This window comes from Sylvia atricapilla, chromosome Z, assembly GCF_009819655.1.
Source record: "Sylvia atricapilla isolate bSylAtr1 chromosome Z, bSylAtr1.pri, whole genome shotgun sequence".
NCBI classification, from domain to species: Eukaryota; Metazoa; Chordata; class Aves; order Passeriformes; family Sylviidae; genus Sylvia; species Sylvia atricapilla.
Genome location: NC_089174.1, coordinates 74,829,847 through 74,844,395, shown reverse-complemented (window position 1 = coordinate 74,844,395; position 14,549 = coordinate 74,829,847). Strand labels below are relative to the sequence as shown.

Below are 14,549 nucleotides of genomic sequence, written 5' to 3'. Positions count from 1 at the left end.
TTTTACAGGCTATGATGTGCTCTGTGCTCTGCTGTCCTACGATGAATTTTGTGGAAACTGCAGTTCCCCTAGAATGAACTTAGCAGATGTAGGGAATGTTTTTTTCAGCTGTGAAAGTTGCATTATCACAGCATTTTCTTAGACTCTGTGCTGGACTGAAGTTTTATCAGCTCCATTATGCAGCCTCACTACTTTTAGGTTCAAGTTTTCAATCTGGAAAAACACAAACCAATACAAAGTAAAGGAAGGTCTTTCTAGTGTGTAAGGTCTCTGTACTGAGCTTTGAAAAAGTAACAGGAGTTCGAAAATACTTGAGTATTGGATCCTCCATAAAGGTGCAACTGATACTCACGGCAGCAAAGGTTCCGTTCCAGATTTGGGTGGATATGTTCACAAAGTACTCTCCCTTCAGTGTAAGCTCTTCTAGTTTGCATGTGATGGTACTGCACTTCGTGTTCTTACAGTTCTTCCAGGACAAACAGCAAGAAGAGGCAACAGCATGCATTAAAAATACACTTTAAAAAATGTTATTGCAACATCCAGACTTTTTGCCCTTTCCTTTGCCATTCTGTGCATCCAAATGAAGTACTTGCAGGCTGTGCTAAAATGTCTATCTGTGAGAACGACCACAGGCTAAGCTCCTGCTCTGTAAATAAGGAATGACACCCCATCACAGCTTTCCTCACAAGTACAACAATGGGCTCAGGTTCTGAGCTTCCCTCAGCTCAGAGGGTTCTGCTTGCTGCAGCCCTGGGTTTTACTCACCAGTTCTTTGGAAGCTCTGAAGTTCTCTTTTGTGAAAGATGGAGAATAAGGTCTTTTCCCTATTTGCAGTGGATTTATCTGAGCGTCACAAGTAACACCTCTGGCCTAGGAAAGATAGCAGGAATGAGACTGGATGACATGCTACTTGGGAGTTTGTATTCATAATAATGATAATGATAATGATAATAATAATAATAATAGGTATTTCTAGGATTAGATGGTGGCTTATAAAGGCTAGAGTGTGAACACTGAATTCTTTAGGAAACTAAGAATATATTGTTTTTGTCAGAAGTTTTTCTGACATTTTTTTTTCTCTCTAGATGGACTTGAAGGGTTTTTCCTCATCTAAAAAATTAATTTTTAGTGTAACTTTTCAGGAACTTGGAGAAAGACCTAACTAAAGAGATCTAGATACTCCACATCTGCCAAGTAACTAGGCTAGTTTATTGCTGGCATTGTGGTCCCCCCTTTATGGGGAAGGGACAAGGATAAAGAGCACGGATTCTTTTAAACTAGGCCATGATACTGGGGAGTTAATTGATGTTTCTAGTACTGAGAACCCCCCGAAACACAGTTCAGTTGTATACCTCATCTGCTGTGACTGCAGTTAGGTATATCAGTGGGTTGCCTTTGCTGGTCATTTCTGGAAGATTGATTGTTACAGATGCCATCTTTACTGGAATACTTCCTGTTGTTACCTGCAAAGCAAAAAACTCAAGTGTTAATTCAGGTAACTATGCCTAAATAATTTGATACAGCAAGAAAATAGCAAATAATGGATCAGTATGGAAGAACTGGACTCCTTTAACATATTTTTTTTTTTTATTAAGACATTGGAGTAGTAATTTTGTGAACAGTAAAGCAGAAAGTATACTGTACAACTCCAGGTTCCTGTCTGCTTTCTTAGCAAAGCTCATATTAACTGCATGAAATATGTTTTGAAAAGCAAATACTCTGCCACAGCCAATAGGCCTTTCTAGTCCTTTGGAGTAGCAGTCATAGGAATGGAAATGGAACATAATTTAAGTTTCTTCCACGTTGCATATTTGGATCTAAGTTTTTTCTGTGTTATGTAATAAGCACTGTGATTCGGCTAGTTCTTGCATCAGGTTTGAGCCTTAACCCTTGCCAAGCTTCAAGTTTCAAAGTCCAAGCCTGCAAAGACTTGTTTTTCTTAATCAAGTTGTCAGGAGACTCTGTGAAAAAACAGTCTAAGTTGGCCTAAAGTTAAGCATTAACCATCTTCTAAATATGTACACAGTGCAGGACCAATTCCTCCCCCATTCTACTTGTGCAAATGTCATCCTTAACCTTATGAAGACTCCAAGCAGTTACGGTATTTGCAAATTTATTTTCTTGCTTGACCTATTCAAAAGCCTCAAAATTAGACAATGTAAGCAGAAGTGTTTTTTTTAAACTAGGTTTTGGGAGCAGGCTACAGAGGGAGCTAAGGCAACTTCTTGAACCAGAACAAAACAGACTTACTAACCTTAACTGAGAAGTTGAACGTGGGGCCAATATCTTCAAAATTATTCACAGTGGAAGGAATGTTATGACCAGAGTATACTTCATAAAAGTTGATGTTGGCAAGCCTGGTTAACAACCATAAAACAATACATTTCAATTTGGCAGCTGCTTTAAAAACATATGTTACTGGATATGCCTTTGTGAAACAGGTCAGAAGTACAGACAGAGAAAAAGTCAGTCACTTAGATTGTTGTTTGAATTTTACAAAGTTGGTTAAGAAAATGGTATACTGAAGCCCAGAGCTGGAACAAACGTGTGAAATTAAGACAAGAGAGTTGTACAGGGTACAGGCTGTCTCAGACCCTGCACTGTTTCAGGACCATACTGCAAACTCCTCCTATGCACACAGACTGCAACACTCACCCTTGCTGTCATCTTTTTATTCAGAAAGGGCCTTCCTGGCCATCTCCCTCAGTACATCTGTAACTGGCTGGGTATGGAAACACAGGCATCACCCTGCTTATGTATGTGGTATGTGTCACATAGCCCTCACAGTCCTCTTTGGGTCACTTTCTTCAGTAATTATGGGGTTTAAAATCCAGAATTTCCAAAGTAACATAAAGGTGGTTTTAGCCCACTGCAGCATGGAATGACAGGTGTGTAAGGGAAGGACGTGGTGCAAGGACCTGTGGGTGCTTAAGGAGCTCAGCTAGAATCACGCTCAAAGGCAAGGAAAACATCCCTGTGCATCACACCCACTGCCTGCTATCTGTGAGCAGCTCCTCTGCTAAACCATCCCAGAACTGTGTCTGCTCTCCATCATTAGCTTTCATTAGAAAGTTAATTTGAGCAGTCAAGAAAAGAAAGCTGGTGAGTTAACAAGAAGTAGGGGCTACTACAACTCCTACATCAGCTCTTCCTGTTACACAAGGAATCTATCATCTTCACTGCTCTCCCTGTTTAATCTGGGTAACTTCTGTGTATATATTCCCAATTTAATGTGTGTGGTGCAACCCAAGACAATGTGCAGTCTCACAGATGTGCTTCCTGATCAGTTTTGGTCCTCCATTATGCACTGTGGATACTTTTTGATCTCCCATGGGCCCTTTCCTTGAAGGGCCTGTTCACAGGGACTCCAAGGAACACACGCATGACATATTTTCTGCTTCCTTACTGCTGAAAACTCTAGTCCTTCCAAGATGCCCAGTATCAGGTTCCTTGTTCTTTCAGAAGTCTCTGCTAAGACATACTGCTACATCTTCTCCTAGAAACTCAGGAAATTATCCCTAGAAAGACTTCACTTCAGCAAAACAATATTTTTTTCTCAACCCTTGTATTTTAAAGGATCTTGGCTGCATTACCTGCCTCAGGAAGGAGCTAATTCCAGGTAAATCCTTCCTAAGCCAAGTTATGCCATGGCTTAATATGCATTTAATTTAATTCTTTTAAATTTATTATCTCCAACTGACCATTTTCTGGCAGTAGGTATTCCTTCATTCCTTGATGTGCATATGAAATGGCATTTTCTCATATTCAGGAGATGTGGCTGAATTCAAACCCTTGTTTTCCCTTGAATAACTTCTAGACTCCGTTCCTTGCTTTTTCTGAAGCATTTCATTTCAGTTCAAATTTCTCAGGTGATTAAACCTGCTGTTTCAAGTTTGCACCATCTGAATTTCCTAAGAAGCTACCCCTCTCTACAGTGTAATTACGTGTTGATCCTAGAAATTCAGTATGTGGGAAAGAAAAATAAATATTTTCGTTGATGAAAATTCAAATATCCTACCTTGATCAGAGAGTGACACCAATGAATTTTTGTTTCAGTTGCAATCTAAGTTAAACTTTATCTGAAATCATTCTTGTTTGGAACAGTAACAGACTAATTACTGTTTGAGTGCATCCTGAATCACCAAGCATTTCTGAGGCTCGGGATAAGAACTTTCAAGAGCACTGTATGAAGATAAAAGGTCCTAAAAGGCTTTTTGTTGGTCTCTCTCCCCCCACCTGCTCAGCTGCCTCTCCTTACAAACCATGCTTCCCAGGGTAAAGGATCCCCCTTGCAACAGCCCTGACTTGCCTTCTACATGGGTTGACACCAGGCAGGGGCGTAGGTTTGAGCCAGAACCTGGATGGGTGCATGGGAAAGCAGGGTGTCTGCTCCCAGCACCACTGCAGCTGCAGCAAGGGAGAATCTGTCAGGTGCACCTCAGGTTTAAATCAAATCATTATCTCAAACTGCTAAAAAGTTTATGTTCTTACTCCAGGTTCAGCAGATATGTCCACAATTTTTTTTTCCCTTCCTTTGCTGAGAGTCTGAATGGGGTATATTTTTTCTTTTGATATTTTTTGTTTAGTTTTGATCACTGTAGCTCTGCATTTGATCCCATGTCATTACATTTGAGCCAAAAAGCCCGATGGAATTATACAGTATGTACTATTTTTATCAAGACCACATGCACTCTTTGGCCTTTTTATCACTTCTGTTCACAGGAGCATCTGTAACAACTGTGCAGAGGTAAGCACAGGTCCACAACTTTTGTGATTTTTTACATATAAGTTTGGTTGGAAGGACAGATAAATCTGCTACTATTGGTGAAGAGGGAATTTCTTACAACTTCCAAAACAAAAGCAAAGCTTCACTATATTTTAGTGGCCTTTCAAGGCTGTTATTTCAAGTAGCTTGGCAAAATGACACTGTCTGTTTACTAATTCAGCATACCTTGTGAAGTGAATTTCTGCATCATATCTCAAAGGAATTGATAAGGTGATCTGGTTGTCCGAGTCTTGCTGTTCCTCACTTTCACTGTTCATCAAAATAAAGTTGAGTCAGGTGTAATAATACTGTTTTATACAAATAAGCTTTTAATGCCTAATTTGCTTTTGTGTCATTGTGTACTTTACCTCCATGCATGAAAACTCAGAAGGGCCACATTCTGAAGATTTTTAAGGTTAAAATCAAAGCTAATGTCAAAGGATACCTATGGAAGAGATAAGGAACATACAGTAAATGAGTTGGTACAACAACCAGGGGACTTCCCAAAACACATAATTCATGTGTACAACAATCTAAAACTGCCCTCTGTGTCTGAACTCTCTGCAGGTTTCTGTGTAATATTTCAGGAATTTCTTAATACTCAGAATTGATTTGTTCTTACATTCCCTTACAAGTTGGCATTCTTATATAAACATAAGTTATTTGAAATTTTAAACTGTGTACAACTAGCTACAAGCTGCAACAAAAGGTGTTTACAATTCCTCCCTTTTAAACCCAGCATTGTCACAAACTTTGTATTCACTCTTTTCTTCCATTTGTTCCAGCAGGTCCACTTTGAGCAATTCCATTAGCATTCAGAACAAATTTAACTTTTAGATATATATTTTTTTATAATTCTACATGTCCCATGAAATATCATATTTCTGTCCTTTCTAGCAAGTTTCTTACTGTTCTAGTTGATTATGTCTGCTCTGCCCTTGAGGAATAAGAGATTCCATAAAACTAGATATCTTGAGGTTTATGGTATATATGAAACAAAAGATACACAATTCATCTTAGGGCTGTGTGGGCCTCCCATCTCCTCCCAAAAACAATACTGCTTTCTTGGAGAGATGAGATTCATGGAGCAGGTGATAGAGTTACCCCAGGTTCACACTGCAGGAGGGATTTGATAGGAATTGTGTTCAGTTCTTAGGAGCCTGCACATGATGCTCTGTGCTTCTCTGCCCCCAGCTTTCACTCTCCAACAGTTACATAACAGCAGCAGCATTTTGAAGCTGTGGGTTGTGACAAATGAGCTTTGAGAGCCTTTTTTCCTTTAATCTGGCAGGGAATCACAAATTTTAAGCCCTAGTTTGCTTCTTTTGATGACTTTGTTGTGAAATCTAAGAAACTCTTATCAGCAATAAATGCAGAGTTAGAGAAAAACAATAGCAGAAAAAGTTTTGAGTGTTGCTCAAGGTTACTTAAACATGCTAGCTGTACCTGTTGTCCTGTTCTGAAAACAGGATAGCTTATTTGGCAAATGACTGTACTTTGTGCTGCTCCTGTTTGACATGAGACTTCAGTCCCATCACTCTGCAGAGAAAACAGACAGAAACACCATCTTAATGTCAGGTTCTTAATGTCAGATAAGGCAGTGAGATGTGTACCTTCCACAGCATGTGTATTATACTAAGGAGGAGTGAAAATAAGTGTTATGGAGTAAATCCCAGAGATGCAGCAGATGAGTGGGGCAGAGGCAGGGATAGGAGGAAGTCACAAGAAATGCAGACCATAGCCACTCAATGTCTTATGGGCTGTAATCATCTAATTAGAATTTTGTGCTGAGCTTGGAATAAGGAATACAAGCCAGCGAGTACAGGTCAGCTCCAGCATTAACTTCTACAGTCCTTTTTTTACTGAATTTTTACAGCACTTTTGCAGACGTATTTGCAAATTCTTAGACCTGGTTAAGTACTTCTACAGTAGAATTTTGTGTGCAAAGGAGAATTCCTACAGAAATCAAACTTTCTGTAGGAAAATATGCCATACATAATATTTTGTTTACTACTTTGCAGAATACTGGCTTGTCATCATCCTTGATTCAAAGACAAATTCACAGACCAGAGCCAGTTATCAGCCCTTGGAGAATTTATTAAAAAGTACTGTCTTTTGTAAAAAACATTCCTAGTAGACATTTACCATTCATTAATTGTGCTACAAAAAAAACCCCTAAAAACAAAACCCCCAAAAAGACCCATACATTCTCAGTTTATGCTTTTCTTCCTGCCTTGAAGCAGGCACATTTTTGTCCAAACTTCACTTGCAAGCTGGAGTGCTTCTAAGCAAAAGGGCTTTTAAAGCAAAAGAAAATTCTAGCTCCAGTGTGGTCTTTTGGCAGGAGTGAAATGAACAATCTTGCTGCACAACAGGATGGGGAGGTAGAGGGGCACCCCCAGCGCTGTGTGCAGTACTTTTGCCAATTCATTGTTTAGAATAATGCTGCTCTTGGGCAGGAATGAATGCTATCCTTCCTCTCCCTTCAGTACAGGGATTGCTCTGGATTTCATCCCCAGGATTATCATGCACCTCTCCAGTAGGAGCCTGACCATATAAGCCAAGCACTTGTGAAATCTGCATTTCATCCTTTGTGAATTGGGAGCAACAATTTATATTATAGGTATACTGCATCCCCAAAATAGTATGCATAATTCCTGTCTTTCCCCTTCTCTAAGATAAAATTTGTTGGAAGAAGAGCTTTTGGTATAGCAATCATGTCAATCTGATTAACTGTCTAGCTGGAACACATGGCCTTGGCAGTAACACTATTTCTAGATCCAAAGTCTGTACTTTAAGGATTCATCATCAATGCTGCATGTCTGATTTATCAAATATAAATTCCCTGTGGCACAACAACTGCTTCAGGCATGTTGCTGAGAGTTGAGAAGAAGATGTGGGTGCCAAGGCCTAAAGTGAGGAAAAGATGTCTGAGGTGAGGTCAAACTCGACAAGTTGCCAGCTTTTATGCTGAGTTGGAAATATCTCTCCTTGACCTAAATAAACTGATATGCTGGGGGAATAATTCTGGTATCCAAGAAAACAAATTGTGAGAGTTTTGTGGACACATTCTTTTCTGGAATAGGCAGTGCTAGAAAGGAAAAAAAAAATTCTCTGAGAACCTCAAAAATCAGGGGAATAACAGAAACAGTGAAGTTGGGTATCACGCACCGGTAAAGAAGATGAAGCAAAAAACAAGTTGTCTGAAAATGTAGCCTGGATTCTGGTGTTATATGCATTTTCCTTTTTATTTCTCAATTTCACATTGAATGTTAGTCTTCTGTTTTTGCTGCTGACAATAAACTGTTGTTTGCTGTTGGAAAATAAAGTCCATTGTTGTAAATAGAGGTACTAGAACAGCTGTGGATCAGAAAAATGTGTTGCCTGAAGCCAACAACAAATAACAAGCACAGCAAGACACTTCCTACATTGTACACACTTAAACCCTCTGCTTTCTAAACTCCTTGGCATAACAATTTCTGTGATGGTGTTTCCTAAAACCAGATAGAATTATTGTCTTCTGAAAGTGCAGGACTTTGATTATGTGTTGAAAAAGTGACTTTGCTGAATTTTCAAGGAGTGTACCCTGGTGGGAAGGTGGGCAGAGTGGGCAGCACAAATGGACAGTCTTATCTCTGTGATGTACATGTATGCATATATCTGACATGGACTTGGAATATGTGCTGCCCAAATAGCTGACCACAGCTCCCCACTGGCACAGCTACTGCAGGATCCTTGCTGCTCCCTGTAGAGGGATGAAGACAGCTGGTGCAGCTGCTGATGCTCTCCCATTGTGCTCCCTTTTCCAACAGCAGCCAGTCAGGCACAATCTGTCCAAATACACACTATGTCCTCATCTCTAAGGTACCAAAACTTGGGTTGGTCTAAGCTGACAAGAGTCTTACATCTATATTTGTGTTCCTATCCTACCTCTTTTTCCTTGATTAAATTTAGATTAAAATACCATTGCTTTTTTTGTCCATGCTGTTTCTAAGTAGATGCTGAACTAGAAAGGCATTCTCCTCTAGAAACCCATTCAAAGCCTACAGACAAACCAAGTGGTGAAAACACTGGACCCTGACAGTTTCACCAAATCAGCACTTACCCATCATCTGCCTTCCGCTGAACATTCAGGATGAGATCACAGATACAAAGCTCATCTTCACCACAGTCTTTAATAAAAGGAATCTAGGAAGAACAAAAACATTTCCTGAATGACAGGGCTCAACCTTTATCTGAAGACACTAGAGTGCAAACACCTTCAAGCTGAAACACCTTCTTGGCTTGCAGATAAGGAATTCCTTCTGAAGGACATTAAAAATCTTGACAAGTGAACTGGGTAATGTGTTGCTACATGTGAAATGATCCAAGAACAGGACAGACAGGTTACTCTTCAAATGACAACACAGGTCATGTAGTCAAATTAGTTCCATCTCTCTTTTATGTACCTTTTTAGTGTAGAATAAACTGAAAGAATTCATCTTTGCCATCAGCTGGAAGCTCATATCAACAGTGACATGGCTGAACTAACATGCTTGTTATGCCGTGTGGTTGATGTGCCTGTGTGTGTGAGCAAACTCACGCAATACAGGCAAACCAGGGGACATCCCTCCATGTGACTGACATGGAGCACCAGTTTTCACCTGCATGTACCTCTTGGGTGTGTGTGGGGGCCACACATTATGGATGTGTATGGCCATGCATTTCTGAATAGTAAATCTGCATACTTACACTATAGGCCACAGATGCTGGAGAGGATATGTCTAGGACAGGGCTGGAGCCAGGATTTGCAAGGCCAATGTCAATGCGCAAACTGAGTGAATTCACTGCATCTGAAGGCTCCTGTAAAACAAATGGTTCAGATGATGGCTGCCAGCACAGAAAACAGGGTAAAATCGGTAATTTCTACTGTGAATTGAGAATGCGCAGCAAGATCATACTTGCTCTAAACAACGAGAAGCAACATCTCAAAGCTTCATTTCTTAAAATAATTTTGCGAGATTGACTAGTGTGGGCTCCTCTAGATTAACAGTTTTCATTGTGATTTCCATGATAAAACTGATTTTTTCTAGGATTCCTGAAGGCTGTACACATCACAGTAAGGGCTAAGGAACATGCGGATTGTCTGCAGCTGTAGGAGCCAGTCCTCAAACCAGGCGGCTTTCATTCTCATCTAGCTGTAGAGGTCAAATTCCTGTTCCACTCTACTTTAGCATCACAAAGAGCATCTGGGCCTGAGTGACACTAAAACACAGTAAATGCCTCTTTCCTCTTTTTCTCAGTACTTTCTTTTTCTCTGAATCACCTTCTAGCCCTATGGCCCACTGATCCACACGGCACTCAATGTGATCAATAGTGTGATCACTTCAAATCAGAGTAGGGACAGAAGTCCCCTACCTGACACAGCATCATGCAACAGGGCTTAAGGCAAGCATCAGGACTGTGTTCAGTCATTTGTTATGGAGAAAAATGGAGACCTGCTTATTTTTATTTAATTCCTCGGTGTATGCCAGGGGTTAGAATTCACTTGAAGTCTGCTTGAGTGTTACTTTGAAGAAAACATTTGCATGTTTGACTTAGTTCTTATAGAAGAGTCTACTCAGAGAGAAATTAAAATCTATTTAAACTATAGAACATCGGCTCTTTATTACACCAAAACTGAATAACACAATTAAGAACCCTCTTTCCTATCCTAAAAATCTGTACTGAATGTGACAGTTATTAGTTTCTATGAAATCATAATCCTATTAAGTATTTTTCAGCTGGGGGGATTTGGGAAACGTAAATAATTGGGTACACTGTGCTTGAAATTCACATTACAGGCAAAAAATTAATCCATGTCTTCCTCTGATCACTTTTGTTATGCAAGACTACTTGCAACTGCACTTACTTGTACACTGAAGACATCATGAACACAAATATCTTCATGACGCACCACAAGATCCCTCTGCATGTACCTGTCATTATTTTCTTTGAAAAATCCTCTAGAAGTCACTCTGGAGGACTGGAGATCTGCATCCAAAGTTGCATTGTACTTTATAGCTACAAGAACAATAACAGTACATTTTTGACTGAGCATGGTTGTCTGTGATCTCATTACTATGCTCAATATTACAGGGATCACACTTTCCAAACCACACTAAATATTTCATGTTTTTTATATTTAAATACAGAGCACTTTCAAAATGAAAATACTTTCTCTTGTGTTTTCCAAAACAGTCAAACAGGTTTATGTCTTGATCTGCAAGGAGCACATTGAATGGCAATCAATCCAAGCTCCACTGCAGATGTCTGAGCTTACAGCTCAGGCAAGAAGCCAGTCAGCAAGGCCAGGGTTAGTCTGGATAAAGGGGCCTTGCAACAATATCACTAACTTTAAAGTCACTTAAAGGTGACTTTAAAGAATCTGCATCTTCTCTTCAACCACATAACAATTTCTGCCACCTTCTTTTTGTTTTACGACTAATACATTGTGGAAGTTCATTGTTATTTTATAGCTTAAAATCATGAGTTCCTACAGGCAGTTTATGTAGCACTGAAGCAGTCTAACTGGTGTTATCTGTAAGACTGAAATGAAAAACTTCATGAAAACCCACTGCTGGTCATAGAAATATTCACTTTCCTCTGAAAAGAAGAGCTTCCTCCCACTGACAACTGCTCTGAGCCTCTAGAAAATGTTTGATTTTCTTTTTCTGAAGAGAGAGGAAAAGTATGCAGTCTGTTGTTGAAACTAGAGGGCTGGAAAAACCCAGCTTCTCACTAGTGATATTTTTGGGGACTGTTGAATAACAAGAACACAGCTCTCCTCTATACTGTTAATTCCCCACTTTTCAAAGAGTATGGAGCCAGTGATGAATTTGGTCTTAGAAACACCTTCTCAAGCCCTTAAGTTTTACATTGATTTTGTGATTCTTGACATTCAATCTAATACATCTTTACATTACTCATTTGCATAATGGACTTTTGAAGAAATTAGTATAAGACAAATCATTGAAATACTCTTACCCACTTGATTATTTTTCTTAGCAGGTCTAAATGTAGCCTGAAAACATATTTTGGCAGTTATATCTGTATTCTTGTTCAGCAGGCTGATTTTGTCAGGTTTAAATGAAGCAGTTATGGACACATTTGCAATGCCTTTTGACCTGAAAAGTATATTTTTAAAAGTTACATGGGGTTCTGAAGAACACTGGGTAACACACACGCTGTTGTCTAATACTATCTGTAAATGTTTGTATTGATTTTGTTCCCAATGTAAACTTCTTTCAATGGCACTGGTAAAGTTATTTTTCCTTAGATATACATGAATACATATTGCTTACATGCTTAATATTAATATCATTGCTTCTAATAATACATATTTTCATGTCAAATTAATGGCTAATTGATGTGTTTATCCTAATGCTCTAATCAATCTCTCAAGCTATCAGAGAATGAAGCCCTTGGCCTATTTTCCAAATAAGTAACCTTCTGTTCCTTTAGTGCTCTTCTGGGAAGGTGAGAATGGGTAATTCTTCATTTTATTTAATTATCTAATTTTCCCAAAAAACAACTTTCTTGTAATTAATCAAGATTTTGAAGAACAATTTCAAAGGAACCCTACATGTAAAAACAAACACTTTAATCAAAATGAAATGCATAAACCAGCCCAAATGTCAGAGTGAAAGAAGAATGAGTATCTTCATTAATCAAATCTAAATAAATGCTGGTACTTCAAGGAGCATAATTTTCTTTAATGAAATTCCCAGCCGCAGCAGCAGTCAAAGGTCCAAACTGACCATTCATTTTTAATTATCTTGTTTCATGATGAAAGAAGTAGCAATTCAGTGATATTTCTCTTACAATGGGGAGCCTCAGGCATGAAGACAGGCAACAGATAGGAAAGGAAACAGCATTTGAATTTAACTCCTCAAGCAAGGAATGGAAATCACAGCCTACTTTGGCAGGCAGATGATTTGGGTTCTGTGAAATCTTTTATATTTTGTGAAAGTACTCTGACTTCTGTGGCAAAGGCAATGTGCCATTAAAAATGTGTTTCTTGCCAGAACTATGTGTCAACTCTCTATCACTGCTCTCTGTCCTTACCCTGCAGGACAACACTCCCTCATATCAGCCTATGAGCCATAAAGGTCACACAGGTTGTGTGAGACGTGGTTTCATCTGTCTCAGGCTCAGCTATCGAAATCATACTGTAGCTACTGAGGTACACAACCTGCTTCTACAAACACTCTCCATCAAGTCCCACTCCCTGGTGCTGTCCCTTCCCTCTGGACCATGTGTCTGCACAGCAGTAGCAGGCAGATGTCTCCTGGCCCTCTCATTGCTGGTCAGGTCCCTCCCAGCAGGATCTGCCACCTGGCTGCCTCCCACATGCCCTGGCTCTGCCCTGTGTGCTGCCTTGGCTTTCAGTGGTTAAATGATGAATGCTTAAAAGAGAGTTAGTCTAATGCTCTTTTATAAGCCAGTTTTGATATCAATGATGAGGCCAGTAAGTGTGTTAGGGCTGAACACATGGAACTAAAGAGATTTTTAATTTGCTTATTTGTCTGTTTAATTAACTACATGTTCAACTGCTGCATCTGAATCACAAATTGCTTCCTTCCTAAGAAAGATTATACTCACCATAGCACAACCACATTTCCATCAGCACCAACTGATACGTCAGCAATGCCATCGTCATTTAAGTCTCTATGGCCATCTACTGATCTTCCAAAGAATTGGAGCTTTTGTCCAAAAGCAGAATCCGATCCTAAGATTTTCTGGGAAAGAGAGCTTGGTTACTCAGTTTGCCAAAGCATGCTTAAGTCCACAGATAGTAGCATAATTAATAGGTTTTCACTGATACTCCCTGTATATGCAATGTATTGTTTAAACAAAATGCATATGTCGGTGTTTTCAGATGCTTCTGTAGCCCTTCTTTCTCCTCTGCTGGAGCAGACAAAGGACTAGATTTTTCTGTCTTGGGTGCAGATCAACTAGCAGACTGCTGTATGCCAGATACAGCTGGAAACTTTTTCCATCTCACATTGAGTAACTCAAAGAATATGAAGCTTAATATGAGTTCTAACAAATACTTGCTGCAACCAGAAGATCTGCGTGGAAAGTGATAATAACATTACCATTACAGTATATAAGAAGACCAGGGAAAGACTTCCACTTTAATACTATGTATTTGTAATTTGCAGAGCTGGGATTTATCTAATCTTCATTGCTCTCCATCAGCACTAAAAACCTGAAAATAATGGGTATCAAACACTTTTAGGATATTAGCAGACTTCAGGCTCAGGCTTCAAAATGGCTCAGAATTAGCACCTTGCACATCCTTTTGCTCTATATGGTTCAGTTACAAGCACCACAACATCACCCTGGATATGCTGATAGCTGAAGGAAGGAGAGGAACGAAATGTGAAAAAAACCATGAGAATAACAGTACTCCTTTAAGAGGTTGAAACATTGGCCAATTAATATATAGAAAACCTTCCTTTTTCCTCTAGCAGGTTTAAAGCTACCAAGTACAGCGTTATACAACACAGTTATTTACCTGAGAATACTTGGTACGTATAGTCTTTTTAAATCCATTATATATGTAAATTGCTCCAGAGTTTTGGTTTTCCAGTGGTGCACCTATTACAACATCATTAAAGCCATCCAAATCAATGTCTGCAAGTGCTGCAATTGCTGATCCAAAGCGTGCATTTTCTGACCCCTGTGGACCTTCCAAGAGTTCTTGTTGATCCAAGATTCTCTTTAAAAATGGAAAAATAAGAAAAAGCAGAAACACAGC

The 14,549-nt window shown here is 39.3% G+C and overlaps 1 protein-coding gene across 1 annotated transcript in view; it reads right to left on the bottom strand.

Moving 5' to 3' along the window:
• Positions 1-14,549, bottom strand: part of ITGA2 (integrin subunit alpha 2) — a 66,858-nt gene that overhangs the window by 8,256 nt on the left and 44,053 nt on the right. The window contains exons 14-27 of the mRNA XM_066339037.1: positions 14,307-14,510; positions 13,388-13,524; positions 11,771-11,910; positions 10,656-10,807; positions 9,497-9,607; positions 8,871-8,953; positions 7,937-8,078; positions 6,212-6,304; positions 5,134-5,210; positions 4,952-5,035; positions 2,255-2,357; positions 1,353-1,463; positions 766-870; positions 353-466 (exon numbers count right to left, since the gene is read on the bottom strand). Coding sequence (XP_066195134.1) covers positions 353-466; positions 766-870; positions 1,353-1,463; positions 2,255-2,357; positions 4,952-5,035; positions 5,134-5,210; positions 6,212-6,304; positions 7,937-8,078; positions 8,871-8,953; positions 9,497-9,607; positions 10,656-10,807; positions 11,771-11,910; positions 13,388-13,524; positions 14,307-14,510 — 1,656 coding nt within the window. The remainder of the gene's footprint in view (positions 1-352; positions 467-765; positions 871-1,352; positions 1,464-2,254; positions 2,358-4,951; positions 5,036-5,133; positions 5,211-6,211; positions 6,305-7,936; positions 8,079-8,870; positions 8,954-9,496; positions 9,608-10,655; positions 10,808-11,770; positions 11,911-13,387; positions 13,525-14,306; positions 14,511-14,549) is intronic.